General features: G+C 42.8%; 1 protein-coding gene across 2 annotated transcripts in view; it reads right to left on the reverse strand.

Moving 5' to 3' along the window:
* The window catches only part of grid2 (glutamate receptor, ionotropic, delta 2), a 376,215-nt gene that overhangs the window by 117,367 nt on the left and 232,534 nt on the right, over positions 1-26,314 (reverse strand). For both annotated transcript variants that reach the window (XM_030358523.1, XM_030358524.1), the window contains exons 3-4: positions 25,420-25,707; positions 9,945-10,150 (exon numbers count right to left, since the gene is read on the reverse strand). In XM_030358523.1, coding sequence (XP_030214383.1) covers positions 9,945-10,150; positions 25,420-25,707 — 494 coding nt within the window. The remainder of the gene's footprint in view (positions 1-9,944; positions 10,151-25,419; positions 25,708-26,314) is intronic.

Here is a 26,314-nt window from a genome sequence, read left to right on the forward strand (position 1 = left end):
CTGTTTTTTCACAGAGTTTCTCGCTATTAAACTCGAGAACTAATTCTTGAACCTATTAGTTATAGTAGTAGTAGTTATAGTAGCAGTATATTGGATAGGATATGCAGCAGGATAAAGAGGATTTTTAAAAGCATTTTCCATGGAACAAATTGGTTCTACTTTGAAACACAGCGGGGCCTGTAATAAAGTCATGAGCCCATTGAACCACAGTGTGACAGGAAGCACGTGGGTGTCAGGGGGCTCTGAGCATTTTCCAAATAACTAATGACTTTAAATCACCCCAATTACTGTCTTCTTAATGAGGCTGATCCAAATATGGTCATACACCACTGCACAACAGGCTTCCAATGCCAGAGTATCTGCCTGTAGAATAGTGTGTGTGCGTGTGTGTGTGTGTGAGTATGTGTGTGTGTATGTGTATGTGTGTGTGTGTGTTCCAGTATCATACTATATCTAAATGACATTGTTTCTTTCATTTGTTGTTTTCTTCCATAAACACAAACGCACACACACACACACACACACACACACACACACACACACACACACACACACACACACACACACACACACACACACACACACACACACACACACACACAGAAACACTGTCTCCACGCAAGCACACACACACACACAAACACACACACACGCACACACAAAGGAAAGCACATACACACTCAAATGCCACCAAATGTCAGGGCATGCTGACAAGCTGTCACACAAAGCGCTCCCCACCAGACCACATAGACAAACAACATTATTGATTTGTCGTGACTGTTTGATGGGAAACCAGAGAGGAAGAAGCAATCAGATGTCTCATGAGCTACCATTAACGATTAGTATTGCCTTTCACACATCCAACTTTCTCCTCTGGCCTATCCCGAATGGCTCTGTCTCAGAGTCTGCCATCCTAATATCCGACATGTAATATAGTGTTAAGACAGCGAGAGCCCTGACTGGCTCTCGCGAATCATCCTCAGTTGGCATGTGTGTGTGTGAGTGAGTGAGTGAGTGAGTAAGTGTGTGTGTGCGTGTGAGAGTGAGTGAGTGAGTAAGTGTATGTGTGTGCTTTATGTTAGTCAAGCCATTTATATATTTATTAGATAAAAAAATGCAAAAATAAGGAAATTCTAAATATCACGCTGTCGCATGATTTAGTTTGAAATAAGCAAGGGAGATGGGTGTGTTTGTAAGTGTGGGTGTGAATGTATGTCTCCTTATTGATGTGTGTATGTGTTACTGTGTGTATTGATTGAACCAGACATACAGGTTTGGTAAAACTTCACAATGTCATTAACCATGTCTTGCTTAGAGAAAAACTATGTGCGTCTATAATTGTGTGTGTGTGTGTGTGTGTGTGTGTGTGTGTGTGTGTGTGTGTGTGTGTGTGTGTGTGTGTGTGTGTGTGTGTGTGTGTGTGTGTGTGTGCGTGACTTTATACATGTGTGGGTGTGTGTGTGTTGGGCTGTTTTAAAGGAGATATATATTCATTGTGTTGACTCTCCACAACTCGTTCACGGTCCAGTGATTCTTAACTGTGATAGGATGTGCCATCATATACAGCCCTATTCCCTTCACCATACAGCAGAGAGAATAAACAGCCTGGTTTAAGTGTGTCCAATACTGCTCATGAGGCTTTATTATCAAGGAAACCCTTTTATTGTCCATCACATGTGTATATCCGAACACAAAACACTCAATATATATGCTCAATATTGGGCTCAATATGAGGTATGGCAAACAATTTTGCCTTAATGTATATGTACCCCGGCAGAACAATATCATGGCTAATAAAACACTAAACTAAACTAAACAGAGCCACCATACCACATGCTGACCAGAGAAACAAGGTTATACTTTCGGTGCTATGCTGTTCCCTCCATCTGCTCTGAAAGTAGAGTTATGGAGAGGTGCAACCATAAAGAATGTGGAGGGTAAAATGTGTTTTTGTCAGGCATCACTCCTGGACATAAAGAGGTGACTACAGCTGGACCCAGTGTTCATAAAGAGCACAAGAACAGCAGAAAGGGAATTGCACCTGTGCATTACAAAGATTAGCCTATGGCCTGAAATGTCAGACACTATACTATACTGAAATTGCCTCAGGCAAGGTCAGACATTCTGTGTCACTATTGTGTGCATGCATGCGTGCGTTTGTTTGTGTTTGTGTGTGTGTGTGTTGTGTGTGCGAGCACATGTTCAAGTCTTTGTTTGTTATTTACCAAAATGATTCCTAAAACAAGCAGGACAATCACTGTACTGGTCATGTACATTAACTTATTGTGCAATTATTGTTATTCAAATATTTGTTTAAATTCTTTACAATGAATATTTACATATTTAGCTTTTGTCATGTTGCTTTTTTTATGCACCATCTTCAGCAAGTCACATTTTTGTTTGTGCAAAAACATTGTGCAAAATAGATACATAGAGAGAGAGTGAGAGAGAGGCAGAGAGATCATTCTCAGTGTAGTCTTGCCATATGCAAGAGGGCTAGGAGAGAGCAGTCTAGCAGAGATCAGGAGTAGGAGGTGAAGTTTGGGATGGACCTCCCTATAAAAAGAGTCTAAACGACCTGTTGCTCGTGGACTCCTTAGACACATCTTGCCTGTTGCCTAGGGTTTGGAATCTACACAGGAGGCTAGGCATCTGCACAACCCATAGGGAATAGAGGAATTCCCATCTTCTAAGGATACTACTTACATCTGTGTCAATGTGTCAATGTAAAGTAAAGGAGAGCAACTCTTTACCTCGTCTCATCGGCAAAGCTGCCGGCTCATCTTCGAACTTAAGTGCTTTCACCGGACATTTTGCATCGCCTCATTTGATCGACAGTATAGCAACCCCCTCCGCCCAGTAAATTAACATGACAAGGGTGCTGTCACATCTCGCCCCCTTCATTGATTGGTTCACTCGCTGTCCTTATGTTTTTCGTGTCTATGATTGTCACTCACTCACTTAAATTGTTTTCACCTGTCCCTCATTAACATTCCCCTCCTATTGTATTTAGTCATCGTGTTTCCCTTCCTCTGCACGAGTTCTTCTTCTTTGTATCAAACGTCACAGCATTTTCCTAGTGATATTTACGGTTCCCGGTTTTCTGATTCCTGCCAGTTTACTACCGACTACGTCTTTGCCTTCTCCCTGCCGGATTATTTGCCGGGTTTCCAAGTGACTACCCATGTACCGACCGACTACGTCTTGGTCTTCTCCCTGCCAGATTGTTTCTCTGATCTACCAATGCTTTCCCTTGTACCGACCTATCCGCTAGGAAAGGAAAATCTGCCAAATGTTTCTACACAGACTCCTGCCACCTGAGTCGTGCTTTTGAGTCCTATTTCCCAGCCGTTACAGTTGCTCCAGTGTGGAGATGGCTATTGCACACTGATGAGGGAATGTGCAACAGGTTCATAGTCCAATCATACTTAGCCAGGTGAGGCTGCTTAAATCAGCCATCATCCACACACATTCGAGGCTGAGATGTTACTGCCAGATAGGGGAACCGGTGGCAGTGGAGCATGAGCTGCAGTCTAATATTAGGAGCGAGGCTGAGATGTTAAGGCCGGATAGGGGGAGCCTCGTGAGACAGAAGACAGCAGATTACAGGCTCTGTCCTTTCATTGACTGCCAGCACAGCTCTCTACATTTCCTCATCAGCCACTGGAGGCCACGGAAGGGAAGCTGTTTGACCCCCCAGTCGGACCCCGTTACCCAGAGACAGCGCCTGAGTCAACACGCACGTGTGTGTGTGTCTTGCACACAAAGATTTAGAGGGAGAGAGCGAGAGAGAGATTTAAAGAGAGAGAGAGAGAGCGAGAGCAAGAGAGAGAAGGCAGAGAGAGACACAGAGAGAGAGACAGAGACAGAGACAGAGTGAGAGAGCGAGAGCGAGAGCGAGAGAGAAGGCAGAGAGAGACACAGAGAGAGAGAGAGAGACTGAGTTAGAGTTGAGAGGATTAGACGACAATAATCCCCACCACTAACACAACAATGAATGGTGGAATCCAGGGGATCCAGCATATGAAGAAATGGAGAAAGTGAACAGAAGCAGGACAACATCTACAATAAGGGATAAATATGATGGGGAGGAGAAAGTAAAGATATGAAGACGCATGTGTTTGTTTGTTGTGTGCTGTCTGGTGTAGGACTGGCCTTTCGATAAACCGGAAAATAGAAATACCACACACACACACACACACACACACACACACACACACACACACACACACACACACACACACACACACACACACACACACACACACACACACACACACACACACACACACACACACACACACAATTGTGAGATCTTTTAAAGGACCCAGCATGGAAAAAGAGGCTTTCCATTTACCACGACACAAGGGGCATCGTCCAGGAGCACTCTGCAGAACAAGCCAGATGATAGAGGCTTCAAAAAACAACTACACTTTACACCATGAGATTCACCAGCAGAACCGTGGATCAAACTACATATAGATGATACATGGATGGATGATAGATGGATGTATGAACAGAAGGACGAAGAGAATGATGGATGGATAAATTAATGGTTGGTTGGGGGGAAAGATAAATAGATGAAAGAATACAATGATGAAGAGATGGAGGAAAACCTAGATAGAGTGATGGAAGGCGAAGGCTGATTGATGGCGGGTCAACACCTGAACTGTGAATGTAGGCTATTCCCCTGTAACACTAGAGCTTCATGACTAAAAGAATGGTAGGCAAGAACATAATAGTACACTAAAAGTTTGATGGACAAAGCATAGCACATGCAAGTTAGCAAATTGGTGTCTTTGTGAGGTGCCCATCGTTAAGCTGTGTCTAAATTACACTAAATTACACCTTAAATGTCTGCCTCTCTCTGTGTCCTGTCACCAAAGCGTGACCACAGCACACACTTTTGTCCTGAACAAAATGTTTGTTCAAACATCCAAGATTTGACATAGCACACAAAATTACCAGAATTACAGGAGAACAAAAGCATGTCCCTTAGGCATGACTATCGGGCAGCACGACACTTCCTTTGCGGACAATTGCCCCTGACGACGGTGCTTTGGCACACTAGCAGAGAAGAAGAACACAAAGTATTACGCAACACTAACAGGTGTCAGGCAGACCCTTTTTCATCAGCCAACCTCAAGTGGTTCACGTCTGTCTACCCAAACACTTTTGGAGCTTTTTTATTTTATTAAGACAACCTTTATTCATCGTTTGTCATCGAGCAACCATTGATTGTACAGGCACTCAGAGCTCCTGCTGCTCGGTTGACAGACATTTTTCTTATTTTTCTCTAATTTATTCTTTATTTTGTGCCCGTCTTTCTCACTTGGCTGTGCTAGTTGTCTCCGTTCCGTGTTACCGTCCTCATTGGAATCTATCTTCTCTCCATGTTTAATTTCTTGGCTGAACAGCCTTCCCCATTTCCCTGTCCACTTTAATCTCTCCTTTTATTTCATTATCTCTCTCCACCTCTTTCCTCACGCTTTTCGTCCCATTAAAGACACATAGTGCATAAATAACACTAAACACGAGTGTCCAAAATCATACAACCGTCCACAGTGATAGAAGCAAACAAAGGAGTGATGTGCAGGGGATGGACACATTCAATTACCCGTATTGTTTTATACTTTTCACTCTCATCTAAAATATTGTAAAACCTACTGCCCACAGAACAGAAGGTTTCACAACCCATTTACGTATGTGCGTGCACGCATGTGTGTGTGTATGTGAGCATGTGTCTGTGTATGTGAGTGTGTGCTTGCGTGCATGCTTGCATTTTAGGATGCTGTTGAGGGTCGTTTCCCGTGACGTTCCATAATGGATGACTTCACACAAGGAGAGGAACCTCCCAGAAGGTTTACGGTCCCTGTCATTCATAATGCAGGCCCAATGAACTGCTGAAATCGGTGCGAGTGGCTCCCACATGTAGGTGGAGCTGTAGATGGATGCATGGATGGATGCACACGTGTGCTCGGATACTTAGGAACACTCTGTAATTCCAGAGGCGTGAAAGGGAAAGAGGAGTATGAGGAGGAGGAGTATGAGGAGGAGGAGGAGGAGGAGGAAGAATAGGAGGTCAACCGTCGGTTATCCTAAGAATTTCAGGATAAAAGGATGTGGGATGCATATGCTTACTGCTTACAGACTGCTTATACATTTGCATTGTATCAACATCATCATTTTTGTGTCAACTTCAATAGCTGTGTGTGTGAATGTGTGTTTGTTTACGTCCATGTGATATGTTTTGTATGCCAGTGTGTCTAAACAGACAGAAAATTTACAAACTAATGCAAACCCTAGCCAATAGTGCTTACCTCTTCCACTCCTTACAACGCAGACACATACAACCCCCCCCCACACACACATAAACAAATACATAGCACATACACATTTTAGCTCTCTGACAGTAATGCTCAACAATCATCAGGCTTTCTCAATGCAATTTGGTCAGATAATCATCCACAAAGACACACACACACACACACACACACACACAAGCGTTTAAGGGTATGACCATAATGGCATATCTGTCTAGCGATAAAGTTCAAGGGGAGATACAGAGCCCTTGAACTGCCCTTCAGCTGCTCTGAAAACTGAAACAAATAACAGGCCATCTCTGCCTGATGGGTTGTGTGCTTGTGCATGCATGCGCGCGTGCACGTGCATGTGTGTGTGTGTGGCTGTTTGTGTGCGTGTTTGTGTCTCTCTGTATGCATGTGTGGCATATGTGTGTGCAATTATTAGATGTATATATTAATATATGCGGTGTTGTACAGAGTAACACCATTGTCCACATCTCTACCCTTAAGCCTCCACTGTCCTTAACTTTTACTTTTTGGGGTTCTTGAACATCCTAGCCACTTGAATCCGTACCCCAGGCTGTAGTTTGTATTGCTGTTCTTTCCTTTTACCATTTCCTTCCTTCCTGCTTCCATTCCAGTTATATCTCTTTGTTGCCTCTCGGTCTCACATCTCTCTAATTATCCCCCCATTTCTTCCAACTAGATATCTCCCAGTTTTATATCAAACAATCTTGCGTTGCTCTTTTCACAACATAAAGGGATGAGGTTAGCACAAGAGTAAGATTAAACACTACGATAACAACCAAATAATCATTATGAACCCATCACTACAAAATATTTTGTGAGACAAAAGTCTAGGTCACCAAAGCATGCTAGTGGTCTTAACAACTCGGTATGCAAAACCAATTTACCAATTGGACTGATAGACACTGAATAAAGGGAATGCAGATTAATGCAAATTAAATGCATACAATGTTGGTTGGTAGACTGTTTATTTGCTGAGGGAAATACATAGGACATTTAATTTACTGGATGATAAACAACTGAATATGCTTCATTTTACTGAACGGTAATACATACAGTAGTCAAAGTATCAGTAGGGACTATGGCTCTGAAAAGCTGTTTCAATTCCAACCAAAACAATTCAGTTCCCTTTAGAGTTAGCTTTATGAAATACGGTGCCACCATGGATGGGGGTGGTCATACATTTGGCAGATTTTCATAGAGTGTTACGTGTGTGTGTGTGTGTGTGTGTGTGTGTGTGTGTGTGTGTGTGTGTGTGTGTGTGTGTGTGTGTGTGTGTGTGTGTGTGTGTGTGTGTGTGTGTGTGTGTGTGTGTGTGTGTGTGTTTGTTTGTTTGTTTGTGCATGTGTGCATTTGTTGGAATCATTCAGTTAAAAAAATCAACAGATGTTCATCATTCCTCCCTGCTGGGCTTACATCACAGCATGGGCACACAAAAAAAGAAAGAAATCATAGAAAAATGGCATGAGGGAGTGACAAGCAACACATGCATGACAACCCTGATGTGCAATCAGAGCTTGAGTCTCAGCGTTTTCCAAGACAGGCTTTGTATGCAGCACTGCACTATTTTGTCAGCTCCTCCCCGTTTATAATCTTGCCATTTTGTTAATGTTACTTTGCCATTGCTTAATCCTTCTTCAGTCCGATTTTCTTATCAATGAACTAAGACCGAGTTGTTGTATTTCCCCTCCAATTCCATTATTTGCTACATCCCTTACTTTGCTGCATCCCTTCCCCCTTCACATGACAGCAAAGGATGCCCTCCTACTATTTTCTCCCATTTCTCGTCAATGTTTGCCGTTCGTACAACTTGGGTCTTTTTTAGTCTCTCAATAGACCCCTGTGGCTCACTTAACCATAGTCCATGTGTTAGAGTGGTCTGTATGATTCGTTAGCACTAGAACAGGGTCCAGGCAATCTGTTCGAATTCAGCTGGTGTCTCTGTCCTCATAACTTTGCCTCGCCTTTTCGTTCACTCAGTTAATTCAACATTTTTCAATCATCAATCTTCCAACGCCCGCATTAACGGACCCTCCCCTTCATCTCATCCATCTCAATCTCTATAAACCCATCATTTGACTAATGCAGGTTAAATATGTGTTACACTGCAAGAGAGAAGAAAAGAGGAATCGTCTCTGTTGGAGCGACACACACCGATGTTACGTTGACTTGCTTTCAGAAGTGTTTATTTTGGAAGAAGAATAAAATGCACAAATAAAATATGCTTTTAAGATCCAATAATAATTACCACTTCCCAATATCGTCATGTAGCAGACACTTTTATCAAAATACCGAGTGGGATCAAAAACATGCAATTATGTAACAGGCAGGTGTGAAGCGTCTATATTATGTTGTGCTTATAATGAACCTAAATGCAGTTTAAGAACATTAATGTCAACTTTATACTTTCAATGGCCATTAAATGTCAGTGGATGTGTTTCTATGCACACACACACGTGCACGCGTGCAGTTACGCATGCATACAAAGCGTGTTTGTGTGTCTTAACCCCTTTTCTGTCATGCCTCCAACCAAATGAGATTCTGATTGCTCTTTCTGAGGTCACTTTTAATTAAAGCGCGCTGAGAACACGACACATGGGATTAAGCAGCGTCCTACGATATACCCTCCTCATTATAAATTCATAACCAACACTGCAGCCTATTGCTTTCAACCATGACCCTCTGTATCATTTACGTACAAGAGGCGAAGAAGCTCTTCCTAATTGTCTACCTCTGCAGGGCTAGACGAAAAAAAAAGAAGGGACAAATTGGCTGAAGAACCGTGCAGAAAGAAGAGAGACAGATAGGGGGGAGGAGAGATGGGAGACCGCCTGTTAGAATACAGGGAGATGTAAGGAGTGTATCCCTATTTATAATGTAAATGCCCATGTGTGTCATGTTCCCAGCCTCATGTATAAGGCATGGGCGCAGGAAAATAAGTAATTACTGTTTTCAATTGATCTGCTTAATTAGGAGAGAAATTGCTTGATTCAGCTCCAAAGGCCAGGGGCAATAACCGAGCACTTGGGCACATAATTAATACATGTAGGCACAGATAATCAGCTAAGAATCGCACAATGGAATAGGTGGACTAGTTAATTTGACCAAAGAGCATATATCTGCTGGTTTTAGTTTTGCAGAAATACCCAGGTCAAATATTAACATTTGACCTATACAATTAATACAATTAATAAATAAATCTTGTAAAAAGGCAAAAGAACATATTTTATGTCTTCAAAAGGTTTCTAGGTCTGTATACCTGAAGAAGTAGAGTGTGAATGTGAATATGTCGCCTCCATATACCTGTGACTTCTGTACGGATAAATAATGACGAGTGAAGCTGAAGGCAGATAGCTCTGCAATAACATGAATTAAGGTGTTATTTTTGGATTCAAAAGTTCAGGACAAGGTCAACAAATGCTTCCTGTGAAATGTCAAAAAAGTTGCCGATATGTGCACGCAACAATAAGTCGTAAGGAAGGGACATGGGCAAAGTAAGGATAATAATAAAGAAAGGATGCTTTACGTGTGAATACCTAGGTGTGTGTGCGTGCGGTGCATATGTGAAAGAATGCATGTATGTGTGTGCATGTGCGCGTGCGTGCACCCTACCTCGGAGATGAAGGCCTTGGCGGTGGCGGGGCTCATGAAGAGCACGGCACGGCGCAGGGTGTCGCGGTAGCGGTGGAGCTCCTCCGTCCGCATGGTCCTGAACAGGCTGGTGATCATCATGTTGATGTTGGCCTCCACCTTCTGCAGGGACACGTCCAGCCCCTGCTGGGACGTGCGGTCCAGGAAGTCCTCGATACCCCGGATATCTGGGGGGGACATACAGTAAGACATAAGGTTTGTGATGCTTTGGACATCCATCAGATCCCAAGGCGGGACTAAGTATACATCTTTGCCACTAGGTGGACTGGACACCATCTTTTTGGGGGGAGCAGAGGTTGGGGATTTTCTGCCTTGATTGAGAGAGAGGGAGGTGCTGCATCTCACAGACTTCTGGTTGCATGGTTGGTATGGAAGCAAAATCTTACTTTGTGTTGTCGTTCACTTGTATTTTTTTAGGCACGCATCTTAACCTAAGCAAATTCCTCTGTGTCTTGTCCTAAGGACAATCAAAGATTTCGGATTGGGATTGAGAAGTTGTGAAGACGAAGAGAGGTCGAGAATATAAATCAAAGCCAAGGCGATGAACGGTATATCGACTTCATGGTGAGGACATTAACATCTCCAAAACAATTAAAATTCAAAGCTCTACAACTGTTCACATGGCTGAAAGGATTTTATCGTTGGCCAAACAAAACAAATTATGAATATTAACATTAGTATTCATGAGATGTTTTTAAAAAATGCCATAATAAGTCTTTTTTTTTGTCAGTCTTTGGCTATCTTTTGTCTTCTCTCTTTCTTCACAAAATATATGATTTAGTTAATTTATCCATCTCCCTCTGTTTTGCAGTCGCTGAGCCATCTGTGCGTATCTGGACCAGAGGTTATTGCTGGTGTTCTTGTACGTCTATTAATCTAAAGTGACTGTGATCTGGCATATGCTCTGTAAATCTGGATGATCCGCAAGTGTAACATGATTTATTGACATCACAAGAAACAAAGTTTTGAAATAATAATAATGCCAGCATTGCGATCAATTTACAAGAGAGTTCACCCTTAACTATATAGAATACAGTATTTATAAAGACAACAACGTCTAACTGAAGCTTTCTGGTAAACAGCTGCTGTCACGATAACAACTATAGCACAACAACATTTAAATCATTATTTGCACACAAATAGCTTAGTATACAAACCAATGCTTTCTTCGTGTTTTTATGTCCAGTAATACAACTGTTTTTATAGTATTATCAGTTTTTATAATAATTAACATTGCAAGTACACCTAATTATGATGATATTTTCATCCGTAGTTTACACAGACAGCTGATGAAGTCTGAGAGCATGCCAGTCTTTCATTTCCTGTGGGTCTCAGTTTTGTGAGTGTGAGGGTTGTAACATGAAGTAACGACCTAGTGATTGATTTCAGGGGGCAATTTAAATGACACCGCTGTCACTTGTCATCGTCAACCAGATTGATCATGATTTTAAAGGGCTGGTGTGTGTGTGTGTGTGTGTGTGTGTGGGGGGGGGGGGGCTGGGGTGATAGCTGCTGGTCTTTGGCCTCCATGTAACCAACCGATGTCAAGTCATCACTACATTGAGGCCGTTCATAGTTCAGGAAAGAACATATGTGTGTGTGTGTGTGTGTGTGTGTGTGTGTGTGTGTGTGTGTGTGTGTGTGTGTGTGTGTGTGTGTGTGTGTGTGTGTGTGTGTGTGTGTGTGTGTGTGTGTGTGTGTGCGTGCGTGCATGCACATGTATCACTCTGCAGCTCAGCTAGTAATGTTGTGTTCAACTTTTCAGCAGAGGAGAAAATCAATTATTTAGCAAAATCATGAATTGATCTGCCTGTCTCCCTGGACAGTGCAAGCACAACAGTACACAGGACAACAGCAGACCAGCCTCTCGTTCTCTCCCTCTCTTCCTCACACACTCAAATACTGCCCATGCATGCATTCAGAGCAAAACAGACAAGGCAAAGTCAAAAACACAGCTCAGATAGCAGCTGGCTGGAACGGAAAATCTGTTTCTGAGGATATTTTGTGTGTAAGAATAGCATAGTGCATATGCATCACTGATGTAATACTGTATTCCGGTGTTTACAGCCTAGCATTAAGCATCAAAGCCATTTTTTATATAGACTGACACTATCCGCCATTTCATTCAGGAGGAACTAATATTTCAAATGAACCACAACATTTGTTGACAACACAATTTAACGATTAGACAACATCAAATGATTCTTAATTGGGACCACGGATGGAAGGATGCCGGGGTAAGATTCCCCCCTGATGGCGTCCAGTCTCTGGTGGGGGTGAGACTATGGATGGAGTGCCTCGGCCCTGGAGAACGTAATCTCTTTCTCTGTAGACAGGTGGAGCTTAATCCCGGAGTTGAAGGGGCACTCAACGAAAGCATCAGACAAGTGCCCAGCATGAATGACTGAATGAGGTACTGATTGGTTGAGAGATATGGGGAGGGGCTTACGATTAATTCAATTCAATTCAATTTTATTTGTATAGCCCTTAATCACCATTACAGTCTCAAAGGGCGTAACAGGCCAAATATTTGTGACACCCCCCTTTACCCAGGCATTAAGGCATGGACCCACCATAGAACGATGATAAACAGAAGGGGAACGTCGTGTTCATAATTAAACTTTTGCTTTAGCTACATTACCATAGCATAACCACTGATCATGTAGTTATTACAGGGTTCGGTTGTAACTTTTGACAACCGATATCGGTCGATTTTATATTATGTTAAGTATGTTTATATATTTTCGAAGCATAATCAATTTTGATACATATTGTTGTTGAGACAAAAATAGTTTCTTGTTTGCCAATGTTTAGTGTCTGGCCTGGGTGGGTGGAGTTCCCCGGCGATCCAAGATTTACAATAAGGCCCTCCAGGTAGGCGTCCCAACATCAAAACTGAAGTGAAGTGTACTGCAGCCAAGCAATATATGTACCATGAGGTTTAATTAAAAACAGCAGACATCCTAATTACAGTTCATGTCTTTTTGAGGTGTTAGAACAGTATCTACCATGATCGAAAGACATCGGAATAACAGAAATGCAAATTTTTTTCAAGTAACTTATGATATTTGTACGGATGAAGAGAAAAACAGCTAACAAACGAGTACACAAATACTCTTTGAGATATGGACTGTGTATTTGATTTTTTTTTTTTTACTTACATCCCTAGTTAAACTACGGATGCTGCTTTTTTTATCTCCCCTGGGAACCCTAGCAGAACATCTATTGCAAATAGCAATCGTGCTCTCGTCCTCTGCGACTCTGAAAAACCTCCAAGGCAGCGATGACATATTCACCCTTTTTTTGTCCTCACTAATATACTACGCCCATACCACTTGGCTCTGCTCAGGTGCAGTAGTTTCACTTCAAGTGAAACAGTAGTTTCATTTCAAGTGAAACTTCTGCAACAGTGTGTAGCATTTGTTAAGCCCTGTGTTTGAGCCAATGGAAGTAGTATTGACGAGGAATTATAGGCTCTTTTACGAAATCCTAATTGCGAAAACGAATTTCCCATTATCGGATAATTTATCAGAACTGATAATTACCATGCAGCTTTAATCTACAACTCTGTGTGTGTGTGTGTGTGTGTGTGTGTGTGTGTGTTTGAGTGTGTTTTTGATTTCAGGTCTTCTAAGCATGAAGGAACAAGCCTGGCATGCTGTTAGTCTATTCTTAAATTCTGAAAGCTGCACAAAAATAAACTTTGTATCTAATTGTAATTGTTATTGCAATAATAATTGCATGTCAAAATCATCAACACAAGATCACCATCGGCATATATTCACGCCATGCAAAGATCTATTAAAGCACACATTCAATCAGCGGAGTGGCTGACTCATAGCTGTGCAGAAACCTTTTTACGCACGCTTAATGATGACATACACTTAATGCGTCACTTTATATCCACCACATCATGCACACTACTTCCTGCAACACAGGAAATCTAAATTGCCATCATCATAAATTAAGCCTTTGTCAGCATCACTAGCAGATGTTAAATAATGCACAAAAAAAAAGGACATCCAAATGTTACTAGTGGCTGATTATTTTGCTTGTTTTGCTTGCTTTAAAATCGGCTTCGTACGTAACAGGGATTTATGCCTGCCTATTAATTTACATGTCAGCAAATGTCTGATTCAAGCCTTAGCGGTTTCTTTCCAGCTGGTGTGTTTGCCTGTCTTTGCTTATCCTTTAGTGAGCAAAAAAGACTGAGGAGAAAGGCTGGGTTGACTTGGTCGAGGCTGACTTGGCACTCTTATGGGAGGGTTGGAATAATTAATAGTTAATTCACAAAGACAGATTGTGCAAAGATCTTTGCAAAATGCTCCTAATCCCACCGTTTATCCCCTTGAAGGTTTTTGGCCAGTGCAAATATACATTGTTATTGAATTAAAAAATATCAAATAACTTTGTTCACATTCTGAGAGATATTAAAAAACAAAGATATTACAATACAAAGATGCTTTGGCTTAGCTGAGCAGGTAGAGCAGTTGTCTTGTAACCAAAAGGTTGCTAGTTCAATCCCCAGCTCCTCTTAGCTGAGTGTTGATTTGTCCCTGAGCAAGACACTAACTGCTCCTTGCATTTCATCCCATTGACTCTGCCGTCGGTCGGTCAATGTGTGTATTAACTGTAAGTCGCTTTGGATGAAAGCGTCTGCTAAGTAATGTACTGAATAACATTTTCCCCTAATTATTTCTTAATCAACGATTACATTTTTCTTCACTGAAGTTAAATCAATCTAAAAATAAGTCATAAGTAGGTATAATTTAAATACATATTTTTCAATTTTCAGGCAGCGACGGATCCGTCATCCAATCAGATTGCGTATGCAAATGTATGCACTGTGACACAACTCGGGCTCTGACCAATGAAAATCACCTTTGTGAAACGACCCGGGAAAGCGAGTGGATATGTCAGACTACTCCCCCACTCGTCAGCCATGCCTTCTGTCATCTGTTGATGGACGGTGCAGTGTGCATGCTGCGTAAGACTTTATGTTTTTAAACATAAAGGCCCCGCCATCGACAAACGCGCAGGTAAGAACACACACGCCAAGCACACACACACCGCAGCGAAACTCACCCAGGTAAGACTTTATGTTTTAAAACATAACTGCACCGCCATCGAAACACACGCCCAGGTAAGAACACACACACACACACCACAGCGACAAACTCACCCAGTTAAGACGTTATGTTTTTAAACATAACGGCTCCGCTGTCGAAAAATCTCTCCCAGGTATCCCGTTCTGTCTATAGACTGTAGAAATAGCGGTAAAAGAAGGGAAGAGACAATTTCTCACCTCGACAAGCAACGGCGGGTTGTTCATTTTGATATATAAAAAAAAGTCCACAGCGGTTGACGCTTCTGCATGCCATTGAGTGGCCCCCTAAATGATAATCAGCCTGTTTCCTTTTGTTCACTGAATGGTTAAAAAACATTTAATTGTTGGCACTTAATTTGTTGCGAACGAATGTTATACGTTTTAAAATTATAGGCAAAATCTTTTTATTATGCGCTCAGAAAATGTGTTACATTATCGACTGGAGTTTCCACATTATTATATATACATTATTGCTATGGGTTTAATAACAACTAGAGGTTGAGCGTGCGCATGGACGCGCGAAAACTCTAGTTCCTATAATATTACATGCATCATTCTGGATTTTTTTGTAACCACATTTCACACATGCAACCATGACAACTCATTGCCAAATATATTGTAAAAACATCGACAAAGAACCAAGCATATGTTGAACTGAAAAGACATGCCGGATATCCACGCTGCCAAGTCACCCACCACCATCTTTCAAAAATCATAAATATCATGGCTTGTATGACATTTAGAAGCGGTCCAATCTGGACTCTAAGATTATGTATTCCAATGCATTACTCATCCTCTACTCAGAGTGAGCTTTGGGTGTCTCTCTCCTTGTCTGGAGAACGTGCTCTGGGAACACAGTCTATGGTGCTGAGCAGGTCATGGACCAAGTGCTGAAGCACCCTCACAGTCAAGCGGGAAGAGCTGATCCTCATCTGGGAGACTGCGCTGGTTCACTAGACACACAAGCACCTGTCACCCCAACCGACACACTTACACAGCCACACACACTTGCAAACATTCCCATGCACACACAGACACTCTCACACACACACACTTACACACTTACACAGCCACGCACACTTGCAAACCTTCACGTGCCCACACAAACACACACACACCAACTTGCAAACACACAAACACACACAATTGCAAACACACAGACATTTACACACCAACGCTTTTTGGATTTGATAAGGTTCTTTTCACCTCAAAATAGCCAATGTTCAGGAGAATTTTTTTTCCCTATTTCTTTTAAAATTGCTTGAAATACCGACAGCAGTCAATAAATGTAATAATCAGACAAAAAGTTCAATCAGCTGTCGGGGGACTGTAAGCCTGTCCAATCGTTTCATTAGGCCTGAATGAAAGGATTGGAGGGCCTACCTGCCTGTCTACCTACCTACCGGCTACCTCAACGCCCTCTGCACATGCTCACATCGCGCATGACCAAAGTCTTCCACAGGGCTAAGCAGAGCTATGGATAACACTTGAGAGATTATCAGGTGTTTTTGGGGGATTGGCCTGGAGGGAGGCCTGAAGGGATGGGTGGGATTCTTTCTGTTGGATACTTTTAAAATCTAGCTTACTGTGGCTGGTTTCTCCAAACAGCCCTAGCTTTTATGTTTTATTGCATTTAATAACAAGTTACTTATACCACAATCAATAAGAAGCCTCCAACCAAAACCATACTGAATCGTCCATATTATAATTGAATTATTCTGATTGTTTGTTTAGTTTTCTATGTTACACCGATTAGAAATGGATTGCCATTGAAATGCAACACAAAGAGTGCAATGTCTTGTCAAAACAACACTTCAATCATCCCTTCAATGTAATGACGTTGTTGTGCTTTGTATCAGATCACATCATTTAGCAGAATGTTTGGTTCTATCAGTCGCTTCAACCTTCCCCCAGGAAATGTATTTTCAAATAAAATGTTGCATTTCACATCCAATCTTTGCCTGACAAATGGCAATGACTTGTATCAAATTTCTATATATTTTTTTAATTATGAGACCAACAGGTTTGTATTATGGTGGCATATTGAGTGTTTTTAGTTCTAATTCTTTAGATATTGAAACCAGGATATGTGGAATACCAAATTCCACATCTTGTACATTTCATCCAGGACAATACAAATAAGCTACAACTAAAACCAACACCTTCACTTGGCTTCTTTTATAAACATTTATATATGCTTCAATGTACTTTTTATGGATACATGTATCTATACTTGACCAGACCACATGCAGCCTTACAATACTATTCTAGACACAGATATATATCCTTGATTGCATGAAGGCATGTCCCAATTATCAGATTCAAACTTAACACACGGACTACAACATGATAATCCTTTATATTAACTTTAGCTTCATAATGTTTTCGACATGCCATCTCGTGTTCCCTTGTTTCCATAATTGCAGAAAGTCACCTTTGGTCATTCATCGTCATTTCAACCTCTGGGAGTGTACCATGTTGAAAACAGCTCCTCTGACAATAACGGCAGCATCCATAATAAGACTTACTTAACGTTGTGACGGATGATGCCTTTTAGAGCCTGCCGCGAACCTGCAACGTTCTTTCCAAGGCTCAACTCTTAAGGGATTTGATTAAAATAAATCTCCCAAATTTCTTCGTCTCTGCAATTGGCAATCCTGATACTTCCACATTGATTAATATGGTTATTACAGTTCAGGATGGATCCGTTTAGATTCCTAACACGGTTCACGGACCAAATCCCAGCAGTGGGGTGATATTATAATGCCTTTCGATCTTCAATGATTGCTGCATAGGAATTGTGTCCCTCTGTGCACAGCCTTGTTGACCTCTAACATCCATGCTTCCTGTTGCTGCATGCAAGACAGAGAACTGCCTCACGGATGGCACGCATGGAGGTCGCAGGTGCCCAAGACTCAGCTAAAAACAGTTCTGTGTTCAAAGTCTTGCCCATCCATGCTCTCTCTCTCTCTCTCTCTCTCTCTCTCTCTCTCTCTCTCTCTCTCTCTCTCTCTCTCTCTCTCTCTCTCTCTCTCTCTCTCTCTCTCTCTCTCTCTCTCTCTCTCTCTCTCTCTCTCTCTCTCTCTCTCTCAGCTTCCCAGTTCCCTCTCTCCATCTTGAGAGAGGCTTCAGAGGCTATTTCATATTCTCTGCTAGTTTCTTTGCATTCTACGTTTTGCTAGCTGCCATGTTTCTGGGTTTCATTCCACACGATAATGTCTACTCTGAAGACAAGAACTCCATTTTCTTTTGGCATTTTTCACTTTTAAATCTAACTTTTTCTTTTTTTTTTTACTTTTTTTTCTATATTTTTTTGTTTTTAGAACGTTTTTTGGCCTCTGGCTGATCACTTTGTAATTCAAAGCTATAACCATGAAACGATTACAATCCAGGGCAAATTTGTTCATAATGATACTTAATTATTGGTGGTGTTGTGGTTTTGTAATTCCTATAACCTTTGTCCTACCCTGAAATTAATCCTTCTGTTCTTACTTTACCTCTGGCAGTTTTTGTCCATGCCCCAGGCACCTCAACATTGAATGGATTAAAGGCAGTACCCAGAATGCCTAGCAACATGTTATTTTATTATTAACATCATTATATTCTTCCTTCCTTCTGTGTACTGTGTACCTCCTTCCTTACCTCTGTCGTTCCTTTATCTTTACCATCTTACATTAGTGGCCTCTTCCTTCCTTCCTTCCTTCCTACCTTCCTTCCTCACGTCCTTACATTAAGATTAGGAAGGGAAGTCAAAGAGAGCTGATAATCTAGCCAGATTTCCAAAGGATTACCAGATATTGGAAATCTGACATTTAACTAGTTCCTGGTTCTCCCTCACTTTTCCCTCTCCATATTTATCCTTATATCGACAAAGTATATGGAGTTTTCCCTAAATCCCTTCCTTGCGTCCTTCCCTTATATTTATTCTGTTGACTTTCTGTTGACTCCCTTACGAAGTCCTGCCTGACATATTGAAAAATATTTGAAAGACATACTACCTTCCTACTGACAGTCTGTTTTCACCCAGCCCAATGTAAAGTAGCACTTTATAATGGCCCGCACTGATATTTAATGTCTGCCGTTAGTGGGTGAAAAGGTGTCCGGCGAAAGTAATGGCATGTCAGCCCACTTTTTCCCGGTTTGATTTGTAGGCAATGGCATTCTACTCAGAGAGTTTGGGGCAGGACGCAAACCGGGGCGAACTCCGGGGAGAGGGGGCCACTCCATCTACTACTCTGCTGCCACTTCATGTTCTCTCCATCCTTTCACTCCTCGCCCCTCTGCCCTTGCTACTGTCACTGTCTCTGTCTCCGTTGCTGTTCCTCATGCACGTGATTCGGCTGCACCACGCCCCCCCAGACCCCCCTTCCACAGGTCTGATCTGAGGACGCTCTCAGGGAGGGGGGTTTGTACCTGCCCGGGAAGGCATTCCAAAGTATTTTAGGGTCTTGTTTGTAAGCGTCATCGTGTCTGTTTGCCCGCATGGCTGGGTCTGAGTCAACGCCGTTAGAACCACATCCCCGTGGGCTTTTCTTTTTCCATCTCTCTTTCTTCCTGTCTTTCTCTCACTCCGCCTCCCCTCCCTCCCTTCATGTCTCTCTTAATCCACCCGCATGTATCGCTCACCTCTCTGAGGCCAACGCCTGACTCTCCGGTTAAAAGCTTTCTGTCGCTCCCGGGTGTTTGGTTGGCGAGTGTACCTGCCTGACTCATGAGTCTACCCCCCTCCCAGGCCCTGCCATCATCAACCCCACCACCAACCCCACCCACACCTCCCTCACCCCCACCGTCACCGCCTCCACCTCTCATATGACTCAGCCGGGCCCGGAGACCACCGGCCTCCCGCCCCACAGCTAACACTGTTAAACTGCCATGTCTGCAATGTCTGCCATGTATGACCCCCCCCCCAGGGGGTTCAAACCTGCGCTCCCTGTGCCTTCGACGTTTCACTTTGCGGCTTTAAAAAGGGCTTCAGGATACAAACGTCCCAGACACGAGTCCATCCCACAGACCCCTGTAGTCCCCAACTCCTCTGTAACCTAACCTTTTCTCCTCTCTCTCTCTCTCTCTCTCTCTCTCTCTCTCTCTCTCTCTCTCTCTCTCTCTCTCTCTCTCTCTCTCTCTCTCTCTCTCTCTCTCTCTCTCTCTCTCTCTCTCTCTCCTATTCTTCCCTCTCGCTAGCTTCCTTTACAACGCCTCCCTTAGTCAGAAACAAATATAATATTTTGCATATTTTTAATTGCTTTTTCTTTCCATTTTTCATTTCAGTACATTTTTCATTCAGTATGCAAATTATATTAAAACATTATATATATATTTTTTTATTTTCAATGATTTCAGTTGATAAGTGGTTTGATTAGCTATTTGCATGTATTCTCGGGCCGGTAAACTTTCCCTTCGTAAATGTTGAATCTTAACATTAATTAAAAATGTTTTTTGGAATGTAAATTGGAATTCTTCAACATAAGGTAGATTCACATCGCCACAGTAGTGAATTTTTGTCTTCAATTCAAGGCCTATTCCATAATTATAAAGATTTAAATTGTTATAGTAATTCAATTGAATACCTTCTCCACCACATTCACTACATTGCATTGAAAAAAGTCGAGCATATTGGGTTTGAAGAGAATACCTTCCAAAAATCGATCATGCTAAAATTTAATCTGTTGATCTTGGATGACTACTCTTTTTATAGGACAGCGAGAAAGGGAAAAACAACAACAAAGAAGAGGCAACCAAAGAAAATCAATTACATTTACATGAGAAAAACAATCTGCGCTCAGAAGCAGCCTGTTTGATGGACAGAAACAGCAGGGGACAGCTGTTGAGTAGGGGATGAGAGGGAACGAGGCCGAGCAAGAGAGAGAGAGAGAGAGAGAGAGAGAGAGAGAGAGACAGAACTGCATTTCCTGACTTCCTGCCAGTCATACGAATACATCAGGAATACACACTTCCCACGGATTACAAAGGCATGCAAGGACTTCAAAGACACTCCAGATGCTCACAAACTGCCATACCTATAATTGAAAATACAACAATGTGCGAACGCAGCAGCAATATTCGTCACCTGTTGTGATGACAGAAGGACCTCCAACTCCCCATGGACTCATCCCCCAGGACTCACTCTTCACACAATAATTGCACTATTGCACACATCCTCCATAATGTAAATATGAATTTACAGTGTATCTTTCATTTATCTGTTTATAGGAGATACTGTCATTTTTGTAATTTTTATAATAATGCACATTTTACTTTTTATAGTACTTTTATAGTATAACATTTGATATTTATAGATATTTTGTATTTAACGGTTTATACTTATTATATTATATATTATACTATATACCTCACCTTTTTACATTTTATTTTAAAATGCTGTTAATTTTATTGTTCACCTGCTTTGGCATGCAAATGTATATTTCTCATGCCAAAAAAGCTTTTTTGAATTCGAAATTTGAATTTGAGAGAGAGCGAGAGCGCGTAAGTATGAGAATGAGAGAGAGAGAGAGAGAGAGAGAGAGAGAGAGAGAGAGAGAGAGAGAGAGAGAGAGAGAGAGAGAGAGAGAGAGAGAGAGAGAGAAAGAGAGAGAGAGAGAGTAACTGGGAGCATGAGAGAGAGAAAGAGTAACTGGGAGCAAGAGAGAGAGAAAGAGAAAGAGAGCGAGAGGGATTGAGAGAAAGTGAGAGAGTGATGGAGCGAGAAGGATTGCGAGAGAGAGAAAGGAAGAGAGAGAGAGAGAGAGAGAGAGAGAGAGAGAGAGAGAGAGAGAGAGAGCCCTCACACTAGGCCATCTTGCCGTGGCCGTCGGCCGTTTTCACACCTAACCGTGCTCAAATGGCCCCATTGTTCTCTGGCCTGCACTCACACTAGGCCATCTGGCCCGACTGGCCGTGGCCGTTGGCCGTCGCAACTGTGGGCTGGCCACGGTAGGCTCTTGTACATACGTCATCACGTCGTAAGTAACACGTCATCACCAAGCGTCCGCTGCATGGACCATAATAAAGTCTGCCGCCAGTCAGAGTTTTAACAACAATGGACAACAACACAGAGAACACAGTTCGCACTTTGCTGAGTCTGTTGCTTATTTGGATATATGTTTACCGTTTAATGGGAAGAAGGCTCGTCGCCTTTATTATGTCCGTGGTCGTCGCATGGACTATACGTCATCCAGCTCAGGTTGCGTAGCCGTGCGTGTGCCGGCTCATTAGCATCTGTACCGTAGCGGCCCGTACCGTAGCAGCACACCTCTCCCAAGTGGCCAAATTGGCCTGGCCTGGCCAGACTGGCCACACTCACACTGGCAGATTTGAGTACGGTTAGGTGTGAAAACGGCCACGGCCAGATGGCCTAGTGTGAGTACACCCAGAGAGAGAGAGAGAGAGAGAGAGAGAGAGAGAGAGAGAGAGAGAGAGAGAGAGAGAGAGAGAGAGAGAGAGATTCGCACTTGTGCTTGTCCCCAACAATCCATTCGTGCTGAAATGGGGATCAGGATGATGTCATCGTGGTCCACTCAGAGTAGACACACACTCACCCAGCCGTTCTCTAAAGAGCTCACCTTGCACACAGGTGGGGACATTTGGGTGTCCCAGAAACACCATAAAAAGACAACTGCCCTCAATTGTAATGTGTTCCGTTTGAGCTGAAATTGGCTGAGAAACGAAGGCAGTTTCAAAGCAACTTCAGGAACCAGACTGCATAATGCGACTGGGACTCTTGGTTGCTAAATCTATAGGTGCATGTTTCCTCATGTGTTAACTACGTAACCTCTTTACTGAGCTTCTCTAATAGTGTCGTCAGTGCCTCTCATTCCATCGGGAGGAAGGCTGATGCCACAAGATACAGGCTGCAATGCATTCTGGGTAGAAAACAAATACATACAAAACGTACAAGTTTGCATACGTGCGTTTATACTTTCAAACAAATGGTGATATTATGAGTAAAGATTATTATGTCCTCCTGCTTTGCTCACACATTACGACATATTAGTTACATCATCGCTTTCCCCTGCAAGCTGCAAACACACACACCCAAACACACACACACACACACACACTCACAAAAACATAAATGCACAGCAAATGCAATACGCAGACACCCACAGAAGCTATGCATACATCAATGTCTGCATACAGCCACATAGCCGCGCGCTAGCTTACGGAGAAGCGCTGTGAGAGTGAAAAGACAGAGTAGCACTTTATAAAAGGGACACGGGACATTACTAATCTGGTGTTAGAGTTAATGGGCTGGAGAGGGAGAAGATGATGAGAAAGAGAGAGAGACAGTGGGGGAGAGGGACAACAAGAGAGAGAAGGCGACAGAGGGAGAGCGGAAGAGAGAAAGAGATAGAAAGAGAGAAATAGACAGAGAGAGAGAGAGAGAGCGAAAGAGAAACAAAGACAGAGAATCTAGATAACTGGCTCTGCACAGTAACCATCTACTATTGTTTACCTCTTGCAAAAATACATTCTGTGTTTGTAAAATTGCTGGATTGGCTGGCGCTTTAATTTAAGCGTTGGCTAGGTGGCTAGATCCGTTGTTTTATTCATGTGTTATGTTCATGACCCTTCCCAATGTATTTTTATGTGTTTTTTATGTGTGTGTGTGTGTGTGTATGGGTGTATGTATAAACATACACAGACTCACATTGTGAGTCTGTGTATGTTTCTGTGTGTCTAAGTGTGAGCATTTTTGTCCATGTCTGTGCCGGTCTATGTGTATCAGTGTATGTTTGTGTGTATTTGTGTGTGTGTGTTTGTCTCTGTGTGTTTGTGTTTGTAGGTCTGTGTGTGGTTGCCAGCATGGACACACGTCTGTGCGTGTGCATCTGTGCATATGCCTGTGTGTTTGTGTGTGTGTGTGTGTTTTTGTGTGTCTATGTGTGAGCATTTTTGTCCATGGTTGTGGCGGTCTGTGTGTATGTGTATGTGTGTATCTGTGTGTGTGTGTTTGTCTCTGTGTGTTTGTGTGTGTGGTTGCCTGCACGGACACACATCCGTGCGTGTGCATCTTTGCATGTGTAAATGCCTGTGTGTGTGTGTGTGTGTGTGTGTGTGTGTGTGTGTGTGTGTGTGTGTGTGTGTGCGTGCGTGCGTGCGTGCGTGCGTGCGTGCGTGCGTGCGTGCGTGTGCGTGCGTGTATGTGCGTGTGTGTGTGTGTGTGTTTGTGTGTGTGAGAATGCAAGCGTGCGCGGGGCACGTTATCCATACAGTGACAGACCACCTAACTGCACGGGTATCTATTAGCCATCTAATGTCCCGGCATGCTGCGAAACTCTCTGTACTTTCAGGTCACATGCACATCCAGCCGTCTCACACCACTGAGCTCATGCAGTGCCATCCTTCACACAGACAACGCCTTTACTAACATCTCCTCCTACTGCAGTTTCCCTGTCTTTAGGCTGCAGTAGATCGAGCTTTTGCGTATCAAAGACGCATGAGCAAAAGTCAAAGATTCAACAGCAACAGTGCCTCAAGACGAAGATTCAACAACAACACTGTCTAACTACAGATATTCAACAGCAACAATGCCTAAAGAAAAAGATTCAACAACAACAGTGTCTAACTACAGATATTCAACAGCAACAGTGTCTACTCACAATGAGACATTCCTGGCCTTTCAGAGTACAATTTGAACCTTTTTTTCAGTCACTGTCACTCTGGCACCAGTTGTGTCAAACTACTTCCATCCATCCTCCAGTGCTGTGTTGTTGAGCGGAGGTAGAACGCACAACAGCCAGCGATAGATATTAGGAAGTACAGAGAGCGATAAACAACAAGAGATAACGAAGAAAAAGGAGAAGAAAAGAGAGGGAGAGAGAGAGAGAGAGAGAGAGAGAGAGAGAGAGAGAGAGAGAGAGAGAGAGAGAGAGAGAGAGGAGCAACTCTTCGTCCTGAGCATGTATATGAATTGCTCCACTTTGAAAGCATGAGCTCCCAAAAAAAACGCATATAAATGTGTAGTGTGTTTTGAATGTGTTCAATGTTTTGAAAGAAGGTAAACAGTTGAGAAATGTATTGGTTACGAATGTGTTGAATTGTTAGAGGTTGACCTTTAATCCATTCAGGCTTCAATGAAACCAACTGAGTGAATGAGCGGAGTGGAGTTAGTTGTATCCGGCGTTACATGACACGCTGATATTGACCCCCCCCCCCCCCATATGGGAACATGCATACACAGTCATAAGTACTAATAATACAAAACAAAATATATACTGAATATACAATATATACATTTATATATCCCAAAATAAAATGTATACATAATACAATTATAAATAACCGAAATAAGAAAAATCAAGATGTAGGCTGTGAAACCATTATCCTCACCAAAGTTGGAGTCGTAGAAGAGGACAAACTTCTGCCAGCCGTACTCGGACACCACCTGCATGATGACCTCGTTGAGGTAGACCTGAGGCCGTACCATCAGCGTGTAGTCGTCGGTGCCGGGCACGCGGCCGGTGGGGGGGCAGGCGGAGCGGGGCGAGCCCGCCGGGGACTTCTGGATGAAGAGGTGGGGGATGTGCATGGCGTCGGCCAGGGTCTGGAGGCTGCCCGCCGACATGCAGCCGATGGAGCTGACCAGCGCCAGGATGCCCCGGTTCATCAGCTCACAGGCTGGGGGAGGGGGGGAGGGAGGGGAGGCAGGGGGAGGGAGGAAGTGAGATGGGGGAAGGAGAGACGGAGGCAGGGAGAGAGAGAGAGAGAGAGAGAGAGAGAGAGAGAGAGAGAGAGAGATGGGGGGATGAAGGAAGAGAGATAGCAGGGAGCAGGAGGAAGAAGAAGAAGTAAGGGAGGGAGGGAACAAGGGAAGAGGATGGAGAGGAAAGGAAAGAGTGAGTGATGAAGGAAGGGAGGGAGGGAGGACAAACAGAAGAAAATGTTAGTCTTGAATGAGAGCTGAAAGGCCTTCGTTGTATTGTTTATCTGGACAGCCAATCTCAATCAGTGATGCACATAATTGCATTTCTTTATGTAGCATGTAGTTGGATGCGCAGTTGTAATTGCAGCTTTGGAACTAGTTTATGTTTGAGCAGTCTATAATGTTTGCCTAAGGGTGAAAATGTGGACAAAAGGATGAACTCAAACAAATGAAAACATTTGACCGCAGAATCACACACAATTTTTATATAATTTTTTTGGGGATAGCCACGTTGACACACAATTATGACTGACATGGTTGACATGGTGTTTGGCACCAACTCCTCAATGACATTGACATGTC

The sequence above is a fragment of the Gadus morhua genome, chromosome 6 (genome assembly GCF_902167405.1).
Source record: "Gadus morhua chromosome 6, gadMor3.0, whole genome shotgun sequence".
Lineage (NCBI taxonomy): Eukaryota > Metazoa > Chordata > Actinopteri > Gadiformes > Gadidae > Gadus > Gadus morhua.